At 43.7% G+C, this 24,559-nt stretch overlaps 2 protein-coding genes across 3 annotated transcripts in view; one reads left to right on the top strand and one right to left on the bottom strand.

Annotated features, from left to right (window-relative positions):
- Window positions 1–8,489, top strand: part of LOC121542543 (stabilin-2) — a 34,235-nt gene extending 25,746 nt beyond the window's left edge. For both annotated transcript variants that reach the window (XM_045208509.1, XM_045208508.1), the window contains exons 49-67: window positions 43–102; window positions 215–481; window positions 627–773; window positions 888–944; window positions 1,042–1,162; window positions 1,489–1,638; window positions 1,806–1,910; window positions 2,078–2,185; window positions 2,383–2,576; window positions 2,781–2,922; window positions 3,136–3,269; window positions 3,396–3,561; window positions 3,697–3,803; window positions 3,892–4,011; window positions 5,745–5,894; window positions 6,210–6,323; window positions 6,703–6,834; window positions 7,518–7,631; window positions 7,797–8,489. In XM_045208509.1, coding sequence (XP_045064444.1) covers window positions 43–102; window positions 215–481; window positions 627–773; window positions 888–944; window positions 1,042–1,162; window positions 1,489–1,638; window positions 1,806–1,910; window positions 2,078–2,185; window positions 2,383–2,576; window positions 2,781–2,922; window positions 3,136–3,269; window positions 3,396–3,561; window positions 3,697–3,803; window positions 3,892–4,011; window positions 5,745–5,894; window positions 6,210–6,323; window positions 6,703–6,834; window positions 7,518–7,631; window positions 7,797–7,859 — 2,451 coding nt within the window. In that variant the 3' untranslated portion in view covers window positions 7,860–8,489. The remainder of the gene's footprint in view (window positions 1–42; window positions 103–214; window positions 482–626; window positions 774–887; window positions 945–1,041; window positions 1,163–1,488; window positions 1,639–1,805; window positions 1,911–2,077; window positions 2,186–2,382; window positions 2,577–2,780; window positions 2,923–3,135; window positions 3,270–3,395; window positions 3,562–3,696; window positions 3,804–3,891; window positions 4,012–5,744; window positions 5,895–6,209; window positions 6,324–6,702; window positions 6,835–7,517; window positions 7,632–7,796) is intronic.
- Window positions 8,403–24,559, bottom strand: LOC121542544 (lipase maturation factor 2-like). The gene is made up of 14 exons (XM_041851939.2): window positions 24,300–24,559; window positions 20,955–21,220; window positions 20,819–20,847; window positions 17,564–17,757; window positions 16,586–16,764; window positions 15,886–16,024; window positions 15,249–15,383; window positions 13,121–13,226; window positions 12,806–12,902; window positions 12,361–12,543; window positions 11,982–12,150; window positions 11,464–11,575; window positions 11,066–11,174; window positions 8,403–10,770 (listed from the first exon to the last, which is right to left on the bottom strand). The coding sequence occupies exons 1-14, from the start codon at window positions 24,391–24,393 to the stop codon at window positions 10,447–10,449; spliced, it is 2,136 nt and encodes a 711-aa protein (XP_041707873.1). The 5' UTR covers window positions 24,394–24,559; the 3' UTR covers window positions 8,403–10,446.

Here is a 24,559-nt window from a genome sequence, read left to right as displayed (position 1 = left end):
TTCCCTCTTTCTCTCTTTCCCTCTCCATCTCTCCCTTCACAGTTGAACCTCACTGATGTGGCTGATCGTAATGGTTACAAGACCTTCTACAAACTGCTGTTGGTTAGTATTGTCCCTGTGAAGTTCCTATTTCCTTTATGGATTCTGAGAATCACAATCTAAAACGTCTCCCATAAAAAGTGTTAAAGAAGGTGTTCTTCTGTTTCGCCTGCAGGACACAGATGTGATGGCCATGGTGAACGACCCCCTCCACCAGCCCGTGACATTGTTCCTGCCGTCGGACCAGGCCATGGCCGCACTGCCCCAGGAGCAGAAAGACTTCCTTTACAACACACAGAACCGAGGACACCTGCTGGAGTACCTCAAATACCACATCCTCCGAGACACCAAGGTGTATGCAGCAGAGCTGGTTCACATGGATCCAATACGGACGCTCCAGGGATCCAAACTCAAAGCCAACTGTGGAGGGCTGGACAAGATAGTGAGTAAAACAAAGTAGTGGTGTGTTTGTACAACACTAACATGCATAATAAAATAAATTTTGAGGCAAGAAAGGAAGGCCATCTTGTGGTATTTGGATTGACCCAAAAGCCAACATTTTCTGAGAGATGTACTTTTCTCCACAGGGTGAAATCTTCCTCAACGACGGGAACTGCCGAATCATCCAGAGGCACCTCCCCTTCAATGGTGGGATAGCCTATGGGATCGACTGTCTGCTGAACCCACCCAGTCTCGGGGGTCGCTGTGACAAACTGGAAACAGTAGATTTCCCGGTGAGTGTGACCATATCATACAGTAGATAGTCTTTTTTATTGCTAGCATGGAATAAGCTGATTAGAATTATTATTGTCTTCTAATGTTTTTTCTGTATTTCTCCTGTGTGATAGCTACCCTGTGCATTCTGCACATCATCAACACGCTGCCCCCCTGGGTCCAAAGTCAAGGTATCTGTTCATCCGTCCATCCGTCGTAACTGTTATGTGAATATAACACTTGCATCTGTCCCCTACTAAATACTGCCCCTATATATGTATTCTACAGGAGGTGAAGAAATGTGACCTGCCCATGATATTGAATATGAATAAAGGCTGCCAGGCCATATGTACTTTGGTCCTCTGGCAACCCAAGTGCTGTCCTGGATTCTATGGACGTGACTGTCTGGGTAAGAACTCCCCAAAATTGCCTCAGATCTCCCTGATCATACCAATACTGCATCCCAAATTGCACCTTATTCCCTTTATAGTGCACTACTTGTCAAACGTACTAGGGAATAGGGTACTATTTGGAATGCATCCTAATACATAGGACAACAATGACAGTTGGTGGTGAAAATCCCATAAAGAATGTAATTCTCAAAGACTAGCTCCAAAAGTCTCATGTAGTCTCAGAAATATGATTGGCATTTGTTAAAGGTGTTTGAAGTGAAAGACTACAGATCTGAGTTGTTTCCCATCACGCCTTTGACTTCCTGTTTGTGTTTATCTCAAGTTTGTCCTGGCGGGAAGTCTTCTCCCTGTTTTAACCATGGAAAGTGTGATGACGGTCACCTAGGCAACGGTAACTGCACATGTGACACGGGTTTCCAGGGCGACGCCTGTGAGTTGTGTAAAGAAGGCCACTATGGACCGGACTGCACAGGTGTGTAGCATTCTAGTGTGGATACCTTAATCTCAAGATTTGTTGTGCTACCTTGTGTGAAGAATTTCATCTTGAACTTGTGTGGTTTAATTGTGTATCATCTTGAATCATTCTCCATACTGAATCTTGAACCAGACTTGTGATATGATGTCATTTTTTTTCCTCAGCATGTAACTGCACAGAGCATGGGTCATGTGAAGATGGCCTTAAAGGGACAGGCTCCTGTTTCTGTGAACAGGGCTGGACCGGGCAGCGCTGTGAGACACAACTAGGTAAAGAACCACAAGTTACAAAATGTCCACCACACAAAGGAAGACCAAGAGCCATCATCTTGAAATGGCAGTTTCTACTATATTTAAAATATATTTTCTAACTGATATTTGTCATTTAAACTTTGATGTTAACTGTTCCTGTCACACTTATCCCCCTCTCCCTAAAGCGGAGGGTCCAGTCTGCTCCCCAACCTGCTCTCAGAACGGCATATGCAAAGACAACAATACCTGCATATGTAGACTTTTCTACGAGGGAGACGGCATCAGCTGCATAGGTAATGGCCTGAGGAGACAACACTGGAGTACTACAACACACACACACATTTACACACACACATCCCACACATGCAGACACATACTGCGTATACGCACATAAAACAAATATGTACATCACTGTTGATCACTGCTTCTCTTCTGTGTCATGAATTGCTCCTTTGGCTGTTCCTTCCTCCTTCTCTCCCCCACGCTCTAGTGGCCGACCTGTGTAAGTTCTGGAACGGTGGCTGTGCCAAGGGAGCTAAGTGCAGTCAGAAGGGGGAGAAGGTGAGCTGTACCTGCCCTAAGGGACACTCTGGGGACGGCTTCATCTGTCGGCCCATAGACCCTTGCTCCGTCGATGACAACGGGGGTTGCCACGAGCACGCCACCTGCACCATGACTGGGCCGGTAAGGGGTCAGCCACGGGGTGCCATGGGTACTACAGGGGTTGCTATGGTAACTTATTAGAGTACTTTTACTTGATCAAGTAAAAGTTAAATGTTATTGCTATTTGTAAGTACATGTACATACACCAGGTCAGCTATATGTCTGCTTTAAATATGAATTCATCTTTGTGTGTGTGTGTGTGTGTGTGTGTGTGTGTGTCTACAGGGAAAGAAGAAGTGTGTGTGTAAGGATAACTACATAGGGGACGGTGTGACATGTGAGGTGAAGGAGCTTCTTGTGAACCGTTGTCTCCAGGAGAACGCGCAGTGCCACTCTGACGCCCAGTGTACCGACCTTCACTACGAGGGTACGCCACACACACACATGCACGCACACACATGCACACACATACATACTGTACACTCCTCATATAGGAGTTTCATTTAAAGTCTGCAGAAGAATACATAGGATTTATATACAGTATTGCTCTTTTCTAAAACCCAAACGCACATATGTGGTGTGTGATATGCTGTGATGTTTACGTTTTCTATCTTTGGTACCCCCCCCACCTCCCCACCAGACAGCACAGTTGGTGTGTTCCACTTCCGGTCCACCAAGGGACAGTACAAGCTGAACTACACATCGGCCCAGGAGGCCTGCACCAGAGAGGGGGGAACCATCGCCACATACACACAGCTCTCCTACGCACAGCAGGTGAGCACACACACATTAACACACACTAGCAAATATACACACAAACACATTTACACACACATAAAGACAGACACATACTATTCACTGTAGAGTTGCTAGCTAACACTCTGATGCCCCTGTCTCCAGGCCGGGCTCAACCTGTGTGCGGCTAGCTGGCTGGACCAGGCCAGAGTGGCCTACCCCACCACATACTCCAACCCCAAGTGTGGCTTTGGTCACGTTGGCATTGTAGACTACGGCTTACGCAGCAACCTCAGTGAGACCTGGGACACCTTCTGCTACAGGGTCAAGGGTAAGGGGGGGGGGTCAGAGGAGGGAATGATTGAGAGGGGAGGGAAAGAGGGAGAGAGCGAGAGATGGCCCTCTTTATGTGTTTCAAATGTGTGTTTTATAAGGTGTTTCATAAGGTGTGTGTCTCCCAATCCAGAGGTGAAATGTGAATGTAAAGCAGGTTATATAGGAGATGGATACTCCTGCACTGGAAACCTCCTGCAAGTCCTCACTGAGAAGCCTACCTTCTCCAACTTCCTCTCTGTGAGTATCTGAATGGTATCATTCTATTCAGGTTATTATGTTCACTCACAATGGTTTGTTACTGATCCAGAGTCCTTTTTTCCTGCAGCAAATCCTGAACTACTCCCAGATGTCAGAGTCAGGAAAACAGTTTATGAAGCGCCTCAGTAACCTGACCATCCTGTCCACTCTGTTTGTACCTGATAATACCGGACTGTACCAGAACCAGGTACAAGAACACCCTGTCAGACACACTGACATGCATTATGCACACCCGGACATACAGTATGCACCCTCTCACACAGCTACTCACACACAGCCCTGTACATTACCACCAGAGATTTGTCAGATTTTTCCTGTTTGAAAAATAAAAAATGCTCATAAATTAAAAACGTTGTTTTAGAGAATTTGGCAGTATGTCCAACCGGCCTCACAAACGCAGACCACATGTAACCAGGCCAGCTCAGGACCTCCCCATCCGGCTTCTTCACATGCAGGATCGTCTGAGATCGTCTGAGACCTGTCACCCGGACAGCTGATGAAACTGTGGGTTTGCACAACCGAAGAATTTCTGCACAAACTGTCAGAAACCGTCTCTGAGTGCTCGTCTTGAACCAACTTCAGTGGGAAAATGCTCACCTTTCGATGGCCACTGGCACGCTGGAGAGGTGTGCTCTTCATGGATGAATCACGGTTTCAACTGTACCGGGCAGATGGCAGACATGGCGTCATGTGGGCGAGCGGTTAACTGATGTCAACATCATGAACAGAGTGCCCCATGGTGGCGGTGGAGTTATGGTATTGGCAGGCATAAGCTACGGACAACGAACACAGTTGCATTTTATCGATGGCAATTTGAGTGCACAGAGATACCGTGATGAGATCCTGAGGCCCATTGTTGTGCCATTCATCCACCGCCATCACCTCATGTTTCAGCATGATCATGCACCATGTCGCAAGGATCTGTACACAATTCCTGGAAGTGGAAAATGTCCCAGTTCTTCCATGGCCTGCATACTCACCAGACATGTCACCCATTGAGCATGTTTGGGATGCTCTGGATCGACGTGTACGACAGCATGTTCCAGTTCCCGCCAATATCCAGCAACTTTGAGTAGCTAGCTTGTTCAATTATCTTAATTGGCATGCCTGCTGACAAAGTTGGTGGACTTTAGAAAAACAAGCAATTACTAAATGTACTGAATAAGACTCACATTCCTTTCAATCCTTTACCCATATTTTAGCAGAGATGCAAAGAAGCCTATTTAGTTTCTTTAAAAATATAACCACCAGTCAGGAGGATACAGACCACAGGAGGTTGGTGGCACCTTAATTGGGGAGGACGGGCTCGTGGTAATGGCTGGAGCGGAATAGGTGGAATGCTATCAAATATACCAAACACATGGTTTCCATGTTTTTGATGCCATTCCATTCGCTCTGTTCCAGCCATTATTATGAGCCGTCCTTCCCTCAGCAGCCTCCACTGATACAGACAGCTCAAGAGGTATGCTTAGATATGCAGAAAAATAAACATAATTTTAATATAGAATTAAGCATAATGATTATGGCTCTAGATCGTAGGAAAAAGCTGTTCCAGGTGTTTGATAAATGCAAAATTCTCCAACCACCCCCTAGCCATCCTCACGTACTTTGTGCCCCCTCAGATTTTTGGAGTGCATGACTACAACTAGACATAACCAGAGAATAGACTTAGGGCTCAGTCCAGGAAGTTCAGCGTTACAGCTTGATTGAAATTTTAAGGCAATATTCCCACGTTAGCGGAGACTACATTCACGGTAAACGCTGCATATGTCGACTCGATCGGAAATTACCTTTAAATGTCTATTGCGCAATCTTTAACGCTTCAGCGATACAGATTGAATAGAGTCCTTACTCACACGTATATGAACATGTATACAGTCTGTATAAATGTGTACACATACACTCTCCTGTGTTGTGCAGACACTGACCCACAGAGACATGGAGTACCATCTCTCGGAGGGCCGGGCCTTGGCCCTGAAGGACCTGACCAACGGCAGCCGTATCCGCACCCGGCTGGGCCAAAGTCTCATTGTCCTGGGTATCGCTGACTTCCTCAACCCCAAGGCCCTGGTGAGACATGGAGCAACAGTACCGTACACATCATCCCTGTACTTACTGTACTGTGTTCATTCACTCAGTGTACAACGCAGGTTTTCTGTTGTTTTTCAGTCCCCGTTATATGAACTTATTATATGTTGCTCTGGTTAACCAGGTCTCCTAGATTGGACTAAGATGTTTGAGAAAATTTGAAAATTAGCTACTGAACGAGCCTCATATACGTATATGTATTTTATAGAACAGAGATTACCACTGAAAATAACATTTGACTTTATGATTGTAGTCTCAGTGAGCTCAAACTTGCCCCTTCCTGATCTCTCTCTGTAGAGTTCCTCCCGTTATATCAACGATCGCTTCATCGTTGACTCCGACATCCTGGCATCCAATGGGATCATCCATGTGCTGCAGGGACCCCTCAAAGCCCCAACCCCTCGGATAGCGGTGAGATTATTACATAATAATAATAATAATAATATGCCATTTAGCAGACACTTTTATCCAAAGCAACTTACAGTCATGCGTGCATACATTTTTGTGTATGGGTGGTCCCGGGGATCGAACCCACTACCTTGGCGTTACAAGCGCCGTACTCTACCAGCTGAGCTACAGAGGACCACCCACATAATTTCCTGTTTAGTTTCTCTCCTTGATCTCTGATGAGATGTGGCTAAATTACTGGTCCTTGATCAGATTTATTGATAGTTGATGGTTAAGATTAGGACTGACTCAAATTGTGAGAACTGATCCTAAATCAGTTGTTAAGGTCAGGTATTGGACTCCTGTGTCTGACCTCTGACCCTATCTGTGATTGGTCCCCCAGCTCCACGCGAGTCACAAGGCAGGGATGGGGATTGGAGTTGTGCTACTGATCATGTTGATGGCTGGGGCTGGGTTTGTAGGCTACCACTTCTACACCCACAAGACCAAACCATTCCAGTTCCACTACTTTAAGGTGAGTGTGTTTGTTGCACAACATTCAGACCAGTGGCGGTTAGTGCCGTTTATGAGGGAGGACACTTTTTTTTTTTCATGAGCATGGCCTTATTTCTATTATAGCATATTGGATGACTGTCATTCATATTCCCTTCACCCATTTCAATGTAACATCGATAGGTTTAGGCTACTACGTGATACTCACATTTTCCCTATACCCATCATGAGGTTGTTCCAACCTAGCCTATGAATGAAAGTTTACAACGTAGCTGCACACAGGTCGAGAGAAAATGTAAGTCTATGGAAGGGGGAGAGAACCAATATTCTCCTAGGTTTTGTATTGAAGTCAATGTACCAAGAGGAGGACGGACGCCAGCTGTCCTCCGGCTACACCGTGGTGCTACCCTACAGAGTGCTGTTGAGGCTACTGTGACATGTCCATATATTTAGTATAGTTTTATCTAAAAAGAATAACTTTTTAAACATTTGACAATTTTTATGAAATTCACTGAGGATGGTCCTCCCCTTCCTCCTCTGAGTCTCCACTCAGCACAGCCACATCATTCAACTATGACCTTTTGTCTCATTGCAGGCAATCAGCTGTTTACTGATATTCAGATATTCTGTTTATTAAGAAGCTAAATGTACAATAAAACGTGGGGAACCTCGAACTTGATAATTGACCTTTGCCCGCTTTTGCAGGATGAGGACGAGACGCCTCCAGACTGTAACCCTGCCATCTGCAACCCCAGTATCGTTAACCCCACGTACGACTCCGCCCCTGCCACAAGTGAACCAGTTTCATCTCAGCTTCCTGTAAGTGATCCCACCCTATTTTCTTTGTATACCAAGCACTGGAGAAAAAAATATGTGCATGAATATGAATGCCATTGAACTGTGTGTGGTACAAAGTGAAAAGTAGCCATTTTGCTCTAGAGGTGATACCATAACTCCAGATGACATATGAATGTGTGTTAACAGGAGGAGGAGGACAAGCACCAGGTGGTAGAGGGTGGCCCGTATGACCTGCTCCAGGACTGCTGAGAGAGACGTCACAGTCCTCACTCTCCTCTGTCCTCTGGTAAAGCTGTGAGGAGTGCTGCTGCATGTTGTACACATGTTGACCAGTGGAGGGCAGCACTATGGGACTATTAAGCGCTCAATTCAATCCATATCGCTGAAGTTCAGCACTATAGCAGTATTGAAATTTAAAGGTAATTTCCGATTGCGGCGACATACGCAGCATTTACCGTGAATGTATTCTCTGAACATTGCCGTTAAATTTAAATCACGCTATAGCGCTAAACTTCCACGAAACAGATTGAATCGAGCCCGAAGACTACCATCTTTGGACTATTCTCCTCTGAGAGAGACAGTTGGACAGTGCCCTAAGGACAAAGAGGGCTCAGTCTCCCACAAAACAACCTCATTATGGACTCATTCTCAGTGCCTTGTCTAGTAATGTTACCAGTCTACCTGTGGCACAATCGTGAGCGTAAATGAAGTCTTATACCGATCTTTAAATGAGATGTATTTTTTTGTATACGAATTTTTAAACGTATTTGCTGTCAAGAAGGCTTTTACCCATAATTTCAAATCTTTATTACGAGTATGAAATGACAATAACCAGATGCAACAGTCTGTTTACTCTGTTGATAAAACATTTGCAGCAAAGCTTGAGCAAACATTAGGAAATCTTTCCATTCATCCAACCAACACACTCAAGAACATTTTTAACCACAGCCAAATATACATATCACCCCAACTCTCAATGTCAAATTATGAAGCAAAGCAAAAGTGTGAAGGATTCTGGCTCTGGTGTTAGGATCTCACCCTATAAGCATGGGTTTGTAGGATTGATCTCTGGGGCATGGTTGCCCACTGAGGACTCTGCAGGTCAGTGAGTCATGCCCACTGAGTAGCTGCCACACAAAGGTGGCATTGGCTGAAAGGTTGTGATAACATAAGCAGAAGGGTTAAAGTCTCGGGGTTCCCCCTGCGATTCACCGACAGCAAAGAGCAGTGGTTATGGAGGAAAAAAGTTAGACTATATTTAAAAACGAAGTGCCCGCTTTTTCCCCAGGAGTTTTTCTCCATATCTGCTACTACTCTTCATAGGAGGGGACCCAAGGTATTCACCCCCATGACATCTACCAGCCTTCCAACCATTACTGAGTGTCAACACAGCCACACACAGGAGCTGACCCTACAACCCCATACCTCATTGGTGAGATCCTTACCAGAGAGCCACTGGCTCTTTCACCCTGAACACTTCTCCCTGTACATTTGTCATGAAGAAATGCAGAGACACAGAGCACCACCTGTTGGTCATTGTTCCTATAGAAACTGACACCTCTCAGAGACCAATCAGCCCGGGTCCAATCGCTAAAAAGCATGAGCGCTAAGGATTGAACCCACAGACAAATGTAAAAGCAGGGATTCAAGCTCCAAGCTACAGACTCCATCACAACACATGCAGACCTGTTAGTATACCTGGCAATGACAGAAGCACACCTTATCAACTAGATTTGACGAGATAGAAAGGTACGTTTCTGACAAGCACTGAAAGTTTGTCTTACATTTTTCATCTGTAGTTTGTCAAATCTAAGTGTTCAGTTTCAACATACAGTCATGAATAAAAACACTGACCAGTAAAAAAGTAGCTTTACACTTTTATAGCGATACAGATTGAATAGCGCCCTAGGGCTTGGAATTTCTCCTTAGATCCCAGAAATTTTGCAGCAGTGCTTTAACCTAATACACTAAGCTTAAGTAATACTACACGTCTCAAGAAATGTACACAGATGTGGAATGTAGAGATTTCTTAGGAGCAGTTATGCATTAAAGCTGTTCAAAATAATGCAACAAACGGGTTTTGAAGTTAAATCTGTGGATTGCTGTTCTAAGGGCAAAGGGTTTAGCAGGACAAAGCTTTCAGAATTCAGTATTCTTGACGATGTCGCTATACAGTTTCTCACGGACAGGATAGAGGACCCAGGTATTGATATCATTACACAGAACCACTGTTGACAAGTCTGTCTGATACAGTAAAACTCATCTCAGCGGTCCATGAAAGGGTTCACCATTGCACAATAACTGCACCCAGCCTAGCATGACTTTGGATACCTGAATATCATATTTAAGACATAGCACAAGATTAAACAACTGTTGGACAACAACCTTTAAAAATGTATGAATGCATTCCCAGATTTCAGATAAAGTATTCAGATAAAGTGTTCCCTGAAGAACAGATGGCAAAGCTAAAAAAATTAAAATAGCTCATAAAGCACCACTGTACTGTCATGTCAGGGACTCACCCGTAGGCATGTCTGAAGACTCATCCATAGTCGGACCTGAGAATATGGTGACGAAAGGAGGCACAGAGAAAATAGACGTTTTTGCTTGTGTATGTACAGTATATATATGTGTGTGTGTGAGAGAGACAGATGAGAACTGACTGAATACAAGGCCACAGTGGTGGTCTCTGAGTCACAGAGCTGGTCGGATTGGCAGTTACTGTAGAAACACCCGAGATTTACATGTAGGTAACACCCCTTCTCTCCGCCCTCCATCCCGAGACAAGGGGCAACAACAAGAACGTAACAGGAAGTTCCATGGCAGCAGTCCCGCATCACTTCCTCTTCTTAAAGCTCCTGTCAGCATCCTGTTTCCTCTCCTCAAAGTTCTCCCTCTCTGCTTTGAGACTGGAGGCCGAGCCTCTTTTCTCTGCTGGCTGGTCCTTAGCCTTTTTGGCCTTGGGTTCGGCTGGGGTGGGTCTAGCCTTTCGGCCCCCCAGGGCCCCAGAGAGAAGGGTTTTGAGGAGCCAGATGGTGGCGACGGTGGACAGGAGGGACCAGAGCACCAGGTGGCCAGGTAGAGTCTGAACATGGCCCCGCACCTGCCTCAGAGCCTGGGCCAGAGGAGAGTCAGGACTGGGCTGGATCGGGAACTTCTCCTGCACATAAGATAATATGTAAGCACATGTACATACACAACAAAGTGTTGTTGGTATGCAGGTCTGAGAAATCAGATTTGGTACGCCTGCCAACACAGCACACACTATAATGCACCACCTCCACACACACGCTAGTCATGTGACAGAAGAAAGAGCAGAGGGGAGCGTGAATTCCATATAGCCAACACAGCACCACATCTGGAGTTGAGGGGCAATCATCATAAGCCACAGTACAGATATTACAATACAATACAAAGTGACAACGTAACCCAGTTGGGCAAAAAGGCTTAGCTACCTTGAGTCCGTGCTGACTGAGCATGCCCTCCAGGGTAGGGTCACCCAGCTGCACTGCAGGATAGAACTCCTCCGCATAGTCTCTCCTCCACCACTCATTAGGACTAGACCTGACAGGGCACACAACCAATACGGACCACTCTGTACCATAGGAAAATGATTTCATTCGTGTCTGGTTGAATACCTGTATCAAGTGGCTGTATCGAATTCTGACGATTAGCATACTGTAAGTATACCATACTGTACATTTTGTGAATAACATTACTTAATATAGTGAATATTTAAGTTCACAGATTTTATGAATGAATCATCTAAGGAATTCATGGGTTAATCCATTAACCCATTACCACTCTCTCCCCAGCACACCCACTACTATAATGGATGTTGTAGGCTGCTCACCCGTCCTGTGTGGTCTGGGTGAACCAGTACTTGTAGAGGCTGGCTCGGAGGTATACCGGGGGGGCCTGGCTGAATGGGTATTGGGCTGAGTCTGTCTGGATCAGTCTCACCACTGGGAGAGATAGAGATTCATGTGTGAGCAATGTAGTGCAGCATGTAGGTATGTGGTCATCTTTGAGTGTTGCTGTGTGTAAATGTGAGTAAATCTTGCACACTCACACTGTTTTACATTTCAGGCACATACCACTGGATTTCTGGGCCCGTATTCATAAAGCATCTCAGAGAAGGAGTGCTGATCTAGGATCAGTTTTGCCTTTAAGATCATAATCAATAAGATGAAATGGACAGGGGGGACCTGATCCTAGATAAGACCACAGGCCTTAAAACATCCACCAAGAGCCAAAATACAAGTAGTCTGCCAGATGCAACCTGCTCTTTCCTCATATTAAAACAAAGATGTCTGTGGTCTATACTTTAATTGAAAAATAGAAGTAATTCTCCCAGAGTGCAGTACATACCATCCTTATTGCCCTGCAGTAGGCAGTGCACTAGGCTTGTAAACCAGGGGCTCTGTTTGGCTAGTCCCTGGGCTGCGAGGCTCATCTGCCAGTCTAACCGTGGCTGGTGAGGGGCCACCACTGGAGGGGCCACGCCCACGTTCCCCGGCTTGTACATGAACTCTATCTCCTAGGAGGGCCAATGGGGAAAGGTGCATTGAAACACATGATACACCTTTTGCAGAACTATATAACATTTTGTTACTTTATAAAAGTCAAGTAGTTGAGGACGATAATGTGATTGAGGACATTCCATGTCTAATATTGTGAAATCTGAGAAAAAATAACTAAACTGAAAACTTTTCATCCATAACTATTCTTTTGGTCCCCGCTCTCTTACCTTCCAGGTGTACTTGTCCATGCTGCCCTCTAGGACGACCTCTGACCTCCCGTCCACCCCAGTCATCCTGCTGTCCAGGCTATAGGCACTGACCAGTCTGTAGCGCTCCACTAGGCTGTAGGCCTGTCTCACCTCCGGTAGGATCTTACTGCTGTACACCTGCTCCATGGACGAGTAGGGCACCTGGGGAGGAGGACAACACCATAACCAATCAGAGAGAGTCTTATAAAACAGTGCTAACTAATAGATCAATAGTAACTCCAACAGACCTATTAGGTAGATTTATGCTGTATTCATTCAAATGATTCACTATTACACATAACACTGACTTAGAGTAATTAGATGGGTTTTACTCAGTAGATGAATGCAAGCATGAAATAAAAAAATATTTTCAAGTTAACAACCAATCAGAAGGCTCCCAGTGTGATTGACAAGTGTGACTCACCACACTGATAGCAAACATGGTGACTGCAGCAGAGGCAAAGAAAGCCCATTGGACGAGACCCCAGAGCTTCCAGAGGCACCCTCTAACACACACACACCTGGGGGGAGGAAACACAGATATCAGTGGACATTAACGCAAAACAAGAATTACTCACACTGCACCGGGGCAGACCACTGTTCTGGGGTCAGCAAATGCAACAAAGTGGAACTAGATCTGTTTCGTTATTGAAAAACTCCTGGCCCTAAGAATTACCACCGTCTTTGAATCACAAACTTAATTCCAGATACTGTTTTAGTATGAAATAGGTCTACTCACCCCAGCATGGCTGCCACCACCTCCCAGGTGAGAGAGAGAACTCCTACCCAGATAGTGGGTCCTGTCACAAGCTTCAACCAATTGCCAAACTGTTGCTGGGTGAAGGCTACAAAACAAGGCAAATAATACATTAAACAAATCACTTAACCATTAACATAACAACGTGTCATCAATGATTGACATCCTACAGGAAAAAAAATTAAGCAACACTACTGGGTCACAAGGTATACAGTATTATCTAGATATTAACCTACCGGGTCACTAGGTATACAGTATTATATAGATGTTAACCTACTGGGTCATTAGGTATACAGTATTATATAGATGTTAACCTACTGGGTCACTAGGTATACAGTATTATATAGATGTTAACCTACTGGGTCATTAGGTATACAGTATTATATAGATGTTAACCTACTGGGTCACTAGGTATACAGTATTATATAGATGTTAACCTACTGGGTCATTAGGTATACAGTATTATATAGATGTTAACCTACTGGGTCACTAGGTATACAGTATTATATAGATGTTAACCTACTGGGTCACTAGGTATACAGTATTATATAGATGTTAACCTACTGGGTCATTAGGTATACAGTATTATATAGATGTTAACCTACTGGGTCACTAGGTATACAGTATTATATAGATGTTAACCTACTGGGTCATTAGGTATACAGTATTATATAGATGTTAACCTACTGGGTCACTAGGTATACAGTATTATATAGATGTTAACCTACTGGGTCATTAGGTATACAGTATTATATAGATGTTAACCTACTGGGTCACTAGGTATACAGTATTATATAGATGTTAACCTACTGGGTCACTAGGTATACAGTATTATATAGATGTTAACCTACTGGGTCACTAGGTATACAGTATTATATAGATGTTAACCTACTGGGTCACTAGGTATACAGTATTATATAGATGTTAACCTACTGGGTCACTAGGTATACAGTATTATATAGATGTTAACCTACTGGGTCATTAGGTATACAGTATTCTATAGATGTTAACCTACTGGGTCACTAGGTATACAGTATTATATAGATGTTAACCTACTGGGTCACTAGGTATACAGTATTATATAGATGTTAACCTACTGGGTCACTAAGTATACAGTATTACAGTGCCTTCGGAAAGTTATTAGACCCCTTGACTTTTTCCATTTTGTTACATTACAGCCGTATTCTAAAATTGATTAAATAAAAATCCTCAGCAATCTACACACAATACCCCATAATGACAAAGCGAAAACAGGTTTTTATAATTTTTTTGCAAATTTATTCAACAGAAAAAACAGAAATACCTTATTTACATAAGTATTCAGACCCTTTGCTATGAGACTCGAAATTGAGCTCAGGTACATCCCGTTTCCATTGATCATCCTTTTAGATGTTTCTACAACTTGATTGGAATCTGGAGAAAACCTGGCACTATCCCTATGGTGAAGCATGGTGGTGGCAGAATCATGCTGTGGGGATGTTTTTCAGCGGCAGGGACTGGGAGACTAGTCAGGATCGAGGCAAAGATTAACGGAGCAAAGTACAGAGAGATCCTTGATGAAAAGCTGCTCCAGAGCACTCAGGACCTCAGACTGGGGCGAAGGTTCAACTTCCAACAGCCCAACGACCCTAAGCACACAGCCAAGACAACGAAGGAGTGGCTTCGGACAAGTCTCTGAATGTCCTTGAGTGGCCCAGCCAGAGCCCGGACTTGAACCCGATCGAACATCTCTGGAGAGACCAGAAAATAGCTGTGCAGCAACACTTCCCATCCAGCCTGACAGAGCTTGAGAGGATTTCAGAGAAGAATGGGAGAAACTCCCAAATACAGGTGTATACCCAAGAAGACTCGAGGCTGCCAAAGGTGCTTCAACAAAGTACTTAGTAAAGGGTCTGAATACTTATGTAAAATGCGATATTATAGTTTTTATACATTTGCAAAAAAAACAACAACCTGTTTTTGCTTTGTCATTATGGGGTATTGTGTGTAGATTGATAAGGGGGGGACGGGGACGATGACTTAATACATTTTAGAATAAGGCTGTAACGTATCAAAATGTGGAAAAAGTCTTTATACTTTCCAAATGCACTTTATATAGATGTTAACCTACCGGTTTTGGAGGTCATAGTCTTGGTCTCCCAGTCAATCTCCAGTGTGAAGAACACTTTAGTTCCATAGATGATGACAGCAAATACAGCCAGTTCAACCAGCAACACCATCAATGACATTATTGTTTGGGCCCAGGCTGCAAAAAAAATAAAAAAAACTTTATTAGATTAGGTACTATTAGTATCACAAACAGAGCCCAGAATTTGTTTTTGTCCAGCTACTAAAAATGTATTTTGTAAGTTAAGGGGTTACCCATTAGGACATTAGGAATGTTAACTGTAGTTAAGTACTTCTAAGATGACACCTGACATCCTGCCAGATCAGACCTCTCTCTTTCCAACCCTGCCATCAAGACTCAAGGACACCCATGGGAACTGAACCAGTGTTTTGCTGGCATGCACTCAGCAATTCACCCTTCACTGTGTAATGTAAATGTTGGCCAACTGGAGAGGCACAATAGGAAAAGAAAGAAACGGAAGCTGATAATTACTGTAACAGCCTTTGTGTTTTATAGTAACTTCCACCAGATTAAATACCATACTGGGTGTGGATAATGCTGTATCAGGGAGAAAGCAGGCCTGAACGTCTACTCTGGTGTTAAATGTGAAGGTTGCGTAAGAAGAGAAGTGACGTCGTACTCTTGGCTGTCTTCTTCTTGCCGTGGCCCAGCCAGTAGCTGATATGGTCGTCGTCCAACAGAGAGAAAGTCAGAGCCAGGGAGAGGAGGGGGAGGAAGCCATAGTTCCCCAAGAACATTAACTTCACCTGGTACGCTGCCTAGTTATCAGTGACAGAGAGAAGTAGGTAGGTATAGTTAGATAAAGGCATCATGCAAATTACATGGGCGGGGTCGCAATCCTGCAACATTCAAAATCCCTTAGACATGTGTCTAGTTAGATGTCATTCATTCACCATCAAAACATACAACAGTCACACATAAATGACTTAAAAGCCCGCCTCCAACATACACACACAGAGCTTTATAGCAGCACCTGAGTCTGGAGATTCCCTAGATGATAACATTTACATTTTAGTCATTTAGCAGACGCTCTTATCCAGAGCGACTTACAGTTAGTGAGTGCATACATATTTATTTTTATTTTTCATACCCCCCCGTGGGAATCGAACCCACAACCCCATGCTCTACCAACTGAGCTACATCCCTTTAACAGACTAGATAAATGATACTGTAGGTTGGTGTTCATTCAGGTGTCTCTCTGAACCTCTCCTCTCTCAGCCAGACCTCAAGAGTTGATAGCGATTTAGGCGGAAACTTTGGAAACTGGAAGCCAACAGACCGATAGTGTAACTTCTGCTGGTGTAACCACACACACACACCTGAGTGTAGAACGCTGCCAGTCTGAGGCGGCGGATGGGGGCAAAGTAGAGGAGGGGCACAGCAATCTCTGTCACCAACAGACCGATAGTCCCCAGCTTCAGGTACCAGTCTGGCAACTGCTGGATGAACCAGGACAGGGGGGAGGGGATGCCCTGGGCCTCAAACATGTGGTTCACCGCTGGGGAGAGGGAGGGGGTTGATGGGGTGACAGAGGGGAGGAAGGGTATGAGACATGGAGGAGTAAAGATTGATCCATAACACTGCACCTCACATAACCTTTTTTTGAGATCACACGTTTTACTAATCGCAAATCTCACTTTTCCTGAACTGCGACTGATGTGTAGTGAGGCTCCAGGCATGAAACATCCTCATCATCATGGGAGCTAATGAGCATACTGCTCGTGGGTGAGGTACATACCCCTTACATGATGCACACTGTACAATCATAGTCAAGCCAAGTACATGCCGTCCTTCTTCATTGTCATTATTAATAAATCTACCAGCATGAGCAATGTTATCATTACTCAGATAATAGTGACTATTCATGCTTTGAGCGGTAAATGGAGCCGATTTAGCACATACTTGACTTCAATCATAGGATAAAACTAGTGTGTATCACTTTTACTCGTACAAATTGAACATCGCTTCGGGACTGCAACTCATTGGGAGATGGTTGGGACACTGGTCTGACATTGTACTGGTCTGACATTGGGAGCAGGAGTCCCAATTTCAGCCCAATGTAATAATATTATAATATGCCATTTAGCAGACGCTTTTATCCAAAGCGACTTACAGTCATGCGTGCATACATTTTTGTGTATGGGTGGTCCCGGGGATCGAACCCACTACCTTGGCGTTACAAGCGCCGTGCTCTACCAGCTGAGCTACAGAGGACCCAACAGACTCCCATTTAGTTGTGGTCCCGAAACGACATTGAACAGTACAGTTGTGTGTCATAAGTGGTTCTCCCATCTCACCAGTGAGCCCCCACCAGCTGGGGCAGTGGCTGGCCAGCTTGGCGACCCCGGAGCCAAAAGTGAGGCGGAATAGGAGCCAGCGCGCCAGCCAGAAGGTCACAGCGTCATGCTGACGGAACGCTGAGCGCCACCGCAGGAGGTTGAGCGGAGCGACGAGCACGGTCAGGAAGCCCGCCTCCAACAGCAGACTGTCCCTATAGGAGGGAATCAAATGAGACATTAATAATCAAATTCTACTCTCCTTTTAAAAAATCCCAACTCCTCCTCACTTAACTATAATGTGTAGGGCACTGAAATCCCTCCAACAACCCAAAGTCTCAGGTCTCAAAGAAATTACAGTTTAACTGTATTAAAATCAAACACAATCAATAGATTACATTTCACTTAATTCCTGCACCAGAAGGCTACATGAAATTCCTGCTCAAAACAGTGGAATACAGTAAATATTCACTGAGCTTCAAATCCAATGATGCTGCCTTTCAGGAAATCAGTCAGCCTAGTAGAAGCAATGCCGTTAGAGCCAGAGGCACTGAGATGGCAAAACAACATACTGGTATCTTAAAACTGGTTGTAGGTTGGCATTATCTTCATGCAGAACCAAATGGTGTGCCTTAGGGGATAGCCACCCAACTATAAACAGTTCAGACACACCCACACCCGACTACTCAAAAAACACAACCAGGCAACTATTTATTATCTATTTACCACTCTATGCAATTGCTGTTGCTGTGGAAACCACTGCCTTACACAGGCCCGGTCCTTGCTGTTCTGCCGCCCTAGGCGAGACCCAAAACAATTCCCTCCTATATCCATGCAAAACGAGAATAGTCCCAGTAAGCAAATCACATATATAAAATACGTATTTTCCGGACGTTGAAAAATACGTATTTTCCGGACGTTGAAAAATACGTATTTTCCGGACGTTGAAAAATACGTATTTTCCGGACGTTGAAAAATACGTATTTTCCGGACGTTGAAAAATACGTCTTTTCCGGACGTTGAAAAATACGTCTTTTCCGGACGTTGAAAAATACGTCTTTTCCGGACGTTGAAAAATACGTATTTTCCGGACGTTGAAAAATACGTATTTTCCGGACGTTGAAAAATACGTCTTTTCCGGATGTTGAAAAATACGTCTTTTCCAGACGTCTTTTCCAGACGTTGAAAAATACGTATTTTCCAGACGTTGAAAAATACGTCTTTTCCAGACGTTGAAAAATACGTCTTTTCCAGACGTTGAAAAATACGTCTTTTCCAGACGTTGAAAAATACGTCTTTTCCAGACGTCTTTTCCAGACGTTGAAAAATACGTATTTTCCAGACGTTGAAAAATGCGTCTTTTCCAGACGTTGAAAAATACGTCTTTTCCAGACGTTGAAAAATACGTCTTTTCCAGACATTGAAAAATACGTATTTTCCAGACGTTGAAAAATACGTATTTTCCAGACGTAGAAATCAGGTTAATTTTTAGTTCTGAATGAAAGTTGAAAAGACGTCATTTATAGACGACTATGTTTGGACCAAAAGAAGACGTTGGTCCGTGCTTACTGGGGTGTAGCCTACAGAGTGGCCCAAAATTGAATTTTATGAATGCCCATTGAAGTGGTAACCCTAACCTTTGGAAAAACACTAAATAAAGACGTCGAAAAGACATCGCCATTGTCTGTGCTTACTGGGGTGTAGCCTACAGTGTTAGCCGCAATGGAATTTTATGAAAGCCCATCCATGTGGCAGGCCTACCGTTCGTAAAATAGGCAGTTGCATTGGCTTTATTAGTCCTGATTCCTGTGACTAATCAATTTGGCTATTTAAGCTCTGAATATCAGCTACCCAACTTTATCAGGAGTTATCCTGAGCCTATTTGCAATGAGCATCAATGCGTTTACACAGTGGGAAATGGAGAAGTATTTTCATTTTCGCTATGATCAGTTCGTTGAAAATGTACAGTTACAAACTTGAAACCACTGACAATTTAGCCCATGGGGTGAAACTCCTGGACAGCAGTTGTGGGTAGCCTGGTTGTCAATATTGTCCATTTTACTTTGACCTGTCCTGTTTTTAGGATATGGTGTTCGCTAACATGTCAGAGCATTTTACACTTACATTAGTCATTTAGCAGACGCTCTTATCCAGAGTGATTTACAGGAGCAATTAGGGTTAAGTGCCTTGCTCAAGCTAGTCGGCTGGGGGCTTTGAACCAGCGACCCTTCGGTTACTGGCCCAATGCTCTTTAACGCTAGGCTACCTGCTGCCCTGCCTTTTAATTTGATTGGGCGCCATTTACATTAAGCTATTTGATTGGAGAAACGTGCATGATGTAAAAAGTGCCTGTCTCAATACATTGTCATACATTTATCTCCAACCTGTAGGCTACAGAAAAGGCTGCATACTCTTTCTACCATATCCTATATTTGCTACATGATTTATGTTAGATACTTTGACGGAACGTTGGTGGATGCAGCTCTCCAACAGCACCCTGTAGAGGCGCGTTGGGAATGAACCAGCAAAATATTTGGCTCCACTGCCTTTGACAAAGTGGGCACTGCTTATCACAGGGCGGCATCAGAGCTCACCTAAAAAGCCCACATGCCACTGGTTGAAAGAAATTGTAATTGTTATGTGAGGTGTTGTGTTGTTGGAGGTGCGTATTGGTCAGTTAAGCTCGGAAATTGCTGCCCTAGTCAATCTGCCTAGGCCGCCTAATCCTGCCTAATGGGCGGGCCGGCCCTGGCCTTACACCATCTTGCTTTGGTACAATTAGATATCAGAAGTAACTATGATGCAATTCTAGCACATCTAAAAGCTTAGCTAAAAGTCAATTACTCTGAAACCATATTACATGTGTGATAGATGTCCTTCAATGCAAAGTCTGCCTACCCCTATAACCATATGCATGATGTCTAAGACTGATACATATGCATAAACACTTTCAACATCTTTTCTATTCTCAAGATAGACAACAGGTGCACTGTACTGCAGGTTGTAATATGTAATCAACACAGAATTATGAAGAGTCGATAGTGAAGTTGACTGGCAAATGGTTCCAATAGCGGTTTCTCGTCTGACACTGATGCTCTTGCAGTAAAACCCATGGCTGATAACAAAATGATGTCACCCAGACCCAGTAGAATTTGCCTTCAGCCATAACACTTTAGTAAACAAAATACTTTTAGGTTCAAAGTCTCAGAGCTTTGCAGCCTGTTACGCTCTATCAATTCAGCCCATACGAGAGTAGTCAGAGAACAGATCACTTACCACTGAAAACGCAGAAAGTCTTGACCCACCTGTCAAGAGAAAAAGATGTCGATTAATTTACTGTATCATTTATTTACGGTACAGTATCTAACCAAACCAATGGCCGACAGAAAGACAACCACCCCCACCCACCGACCTGACAGAGGGAGAGGTAGAGGGCCCAGAGGCAGAAGAACACCAGGCTGTCTCGGAGGGGCTCCAGCAGAGCTGCTCCCAGGGCTAAGAGCGCCCCCGCCAGGCAGAGCAGCTCCATGGCCTGCTGGGCACCCAGGTCCAGACCCAGCCGGGGACCCAGCCACAGCAGGGAGGGGTGAGCATGTATCTGCTCCAACACTGGCCTGGAGCCGTCCACACGGGGCTCAACCAGGCGCACAGGCAGGACCCCCTCGTTGCCATAGAGACCTGGCCACAGAGACAAAGAGCAGGGATGGATAAACAAAACAGAGGGGAAGGGGGGGGTTGTGTTTACTGAGAATGGGGTTAGTAAATTGAGGTCATGTTTATATACTTACAGTAAGTGGGTTTATGGTACCCTGCTAAATAGGTCAAAGGTCATGTGTGTGAAAACGAGACACTGCTGTTTTTATCTGTTCTATATGCTTATTCAGTCAAAGGCAACATGTCAAAGTGAAAGAAGGGTGGAGTTTAGAAGTTCCAACTGCTCACTAAAAAAGGTATTCCAGCATATGATTAATTATCACATTACTGTAACATTGCTTATGGGTTGAGCCAAGACTGATCAACTGATTGAAATGTAGCATTATGCATGGCATAACTTTGTTATTGAAAGACTGAAAGCATACAGCTAGTCTTATCACAGTTAATTGGAATCTAGTGCATTTAGTGTACACTTGAGACGACAGGTGAAGCTGAGAGACCAGAAGTGGCACTACCACATACTTGGCACACATTAATGGACCAACTGGAAGTATGCTCACATTTGGGACTAGAAGCAGAACAATAAAGTAAAACACAAACACTACATTGTGCAATGATGACTCATTCACGTTCAATGAATCTAATCTTGCCCGCACTTGTCAGTAATGGACATACACATATTTGGCACCAAGGTAAAATTAGTTTTATATTGGATATTCTGTGGATATTTGGTTCTCTCGACAATAGCTATTGAACCAAGCATGCAATGACTATGAAGATAGTATTATCTTAATCAGGGGTGGATGGAGAAAAGCCCACACTTTTTTATAATACAATTATGGATTTCAATCTTCAATAGCTCTTACACAAAGCGTTCCATGACTATGAAAATTATCAATTCTATATTATAAACTGGGTGGTTTGAGCCCCAAATGCTGATTGGCTGAAAGCACCTTGTGGGTTTGTGGTATATGGCCAATATACCACAGCTAATGGCTGTATCCAGGCACTCCGCATTGCGTCATGCTTAAGAACAGCCCTTAGCCGTGGTATACTGGCCATATACCACATCTCCTCTGGCCTTATTGCGGGGGAGGATGGACAAAAATCCATGTTTGTTTTTTGGGGGTAAGAAAAGTACAAACATTACACCTTGTATTCCTAAATGCCTGAAACCAACATCAGCTGGAGTAAATTATGATTACAATTTGGCAGAGTCTAGTCAGAAATCCTGCGTAGGATGTTGGTTTCAGGCGTTTTGGAATACAAGGTGTAATGTTTGTACCTTTCTTTACAATAGTGGTGAAATCCACGGAATGTTCCACACAGGAACAGCCGACGACAATATCGCACAGAATATATGAGCGAGCTGTGAAGGATTACAAGGAGAAATATAATTGACAGACATACAAACAAACCACACACTTTTCTACTCTCTGGTTCTAAATGCTGAGTTGATTAGCAGGTGGACCTAATCACTGCATGTGGTGTAGCAGCCAGAGTGAATGGGTCATCCATTAATCACCCTCCTCCTCCCACCCCAACAACCTGTTCTTTAACAGAAAGAGCTATTGAAGACGGAAAGCAAAACAACAAAGAAATCTATAGATAAAAAAGGAGGAATTTTTGTCCATCCTCCCCTGATTCGGAATATATCATTTTCATAGTCATGGCACACTTTGTGTAAGAGCTATTGAAGATGGAAAGCAAAAAAACAATACAAATGTAAACACGTTTCTCAAAAATAAAAGCTGTGGATTTATCCATCCTCTGATTATGAATAAATCATTTTCATAGTCATAGCACGCTTTGTGTAAGAGATATTGAAGATTGAATCCGAAATCATATATATATATTTTTTTTATTTTTTTAAAGTGGATTTTTCTCCAGCCACCTGATTCAGAATATGCAATCTTCATAGTCATGGTATGCTTGGTTCAATAGCTATTGAGGAGAGAAACCCGAATAGCAACCGAATATCCAATATAAAACTAAATTGACCTTGCATACAATTGGCATAATAAGATAGCTGCATGATAAAGTAAAGTGGTGTAATGACAGTGATGGCAAGTCAGCATGATGATACTACAAGTTTGTATTTGGAGAGGGATTAGATCTTAGATCTACTGTATACTGTATGTGGGTCTGAGCCAAGCTGGTGTACTGGACTGATGACGGGTTATTCCCAATGCACTCAGCGCTTGCAGGAAGCTTCAGTGTCAACATTCTTGGGGAAATCCTAACCCTCAAATAGTCAGACAGATACAGACATAAAAAAGGCAGCGACTGTGTAAAGACAACATCCACTTGCCCCAAGCAAATATCTAAACGACTGTGTAAAGACAACATCCACTTGCACCAAGCAAATATCTAAACGGACATCTGTACAATAATGGCCAGTGCTGTCAGGACGTGGCCATAGCATGCAAGGCCACATCACCTTCATAGCTGCCAACCTGCCTCATTCTCCATTATCAAGTCAACCTCCCCTAGCCTCGTACGAACTTATGAGCTCGCGAGATCAGGATGGTTCGTACGAGGCTAAACCTACCTACATTACTGTATGATTTCCCTCACAACGCGTAGGGCCATTCTATAAGTCATTGTTTATAAATAAATACAAAGACATAAATGCATGTGTATGTAAAGTATATGAAACTGAATAGCCTACTGTATATACACTCAACAAAAAGACTCATTTTCTAGGCCTAAGCTATAGTGGGTTGTAACACTGTAGCAAAGGCACTGAATGTAGAGAAATCGGGTTGGGTTAGCTTAGCACGTGGAAGTTGTCATTAGCTCGCCCGATCAGTCCAACCCAACAATGGCTAGTTCAGAAAGTGTTCATTTCATCCGATAAGACATATTAGGCTACTTCGTTTGACAGTATTTTATATTTACAATCCCCGGTGTACTTAAACGACCCGATGCAACTAAGTTAATTAGTTCATCATCACAAGCGAAACATTTGTAAAAAAAATGGGATCCACCCTATTCAACAATGCAGGGCTGAACGCTTTTCCATGATCATCAACAGCCAAACCAATAATCAGGTTCCTTCGATTACAATTAACAAATACGCGCAAGTAAAATGTTGTTTTACCTGGTATCTGGACATATAGGGATGCAAAAGCAAACGTGTAAATAATTGCCATACTCCATAAAAACATATGACGCGGTAGTCTGGTTTCCCCCATGTTTACGGCTAGGCGTTTCTGCTAAATATAAATATAAAAATATTGTCAAAGTCTTTCAACACAGCACGAATAAATAAAACGGCTGCAGTGCAATTCCCTCAGCATGGAATCATTAAGTGAATGGTGCAGAAGGCGTGGTTTTTCACTTGCCATGGCCACAATAGAG

This window comes from Coregonus clupeaformis, chromosome 28, assembly GCF_020615455.1.
Source record: "Coregonus clupeaformis isolate EN_2021a chromosome 28, ASM2061545v1, whole genome shotgun sequence".
NCBI classification, from domain to species: Eukaryota; Metazoa; Chordata; class Actinopteri; order Salmoniformes; family Salmonidae; genus Coregonus; species Coregonus clupeaformis.
Note: the sequence above shows the minus strand (reverse complement) of the source record. Positions and strands in the feature narration are given on the sequence as shown.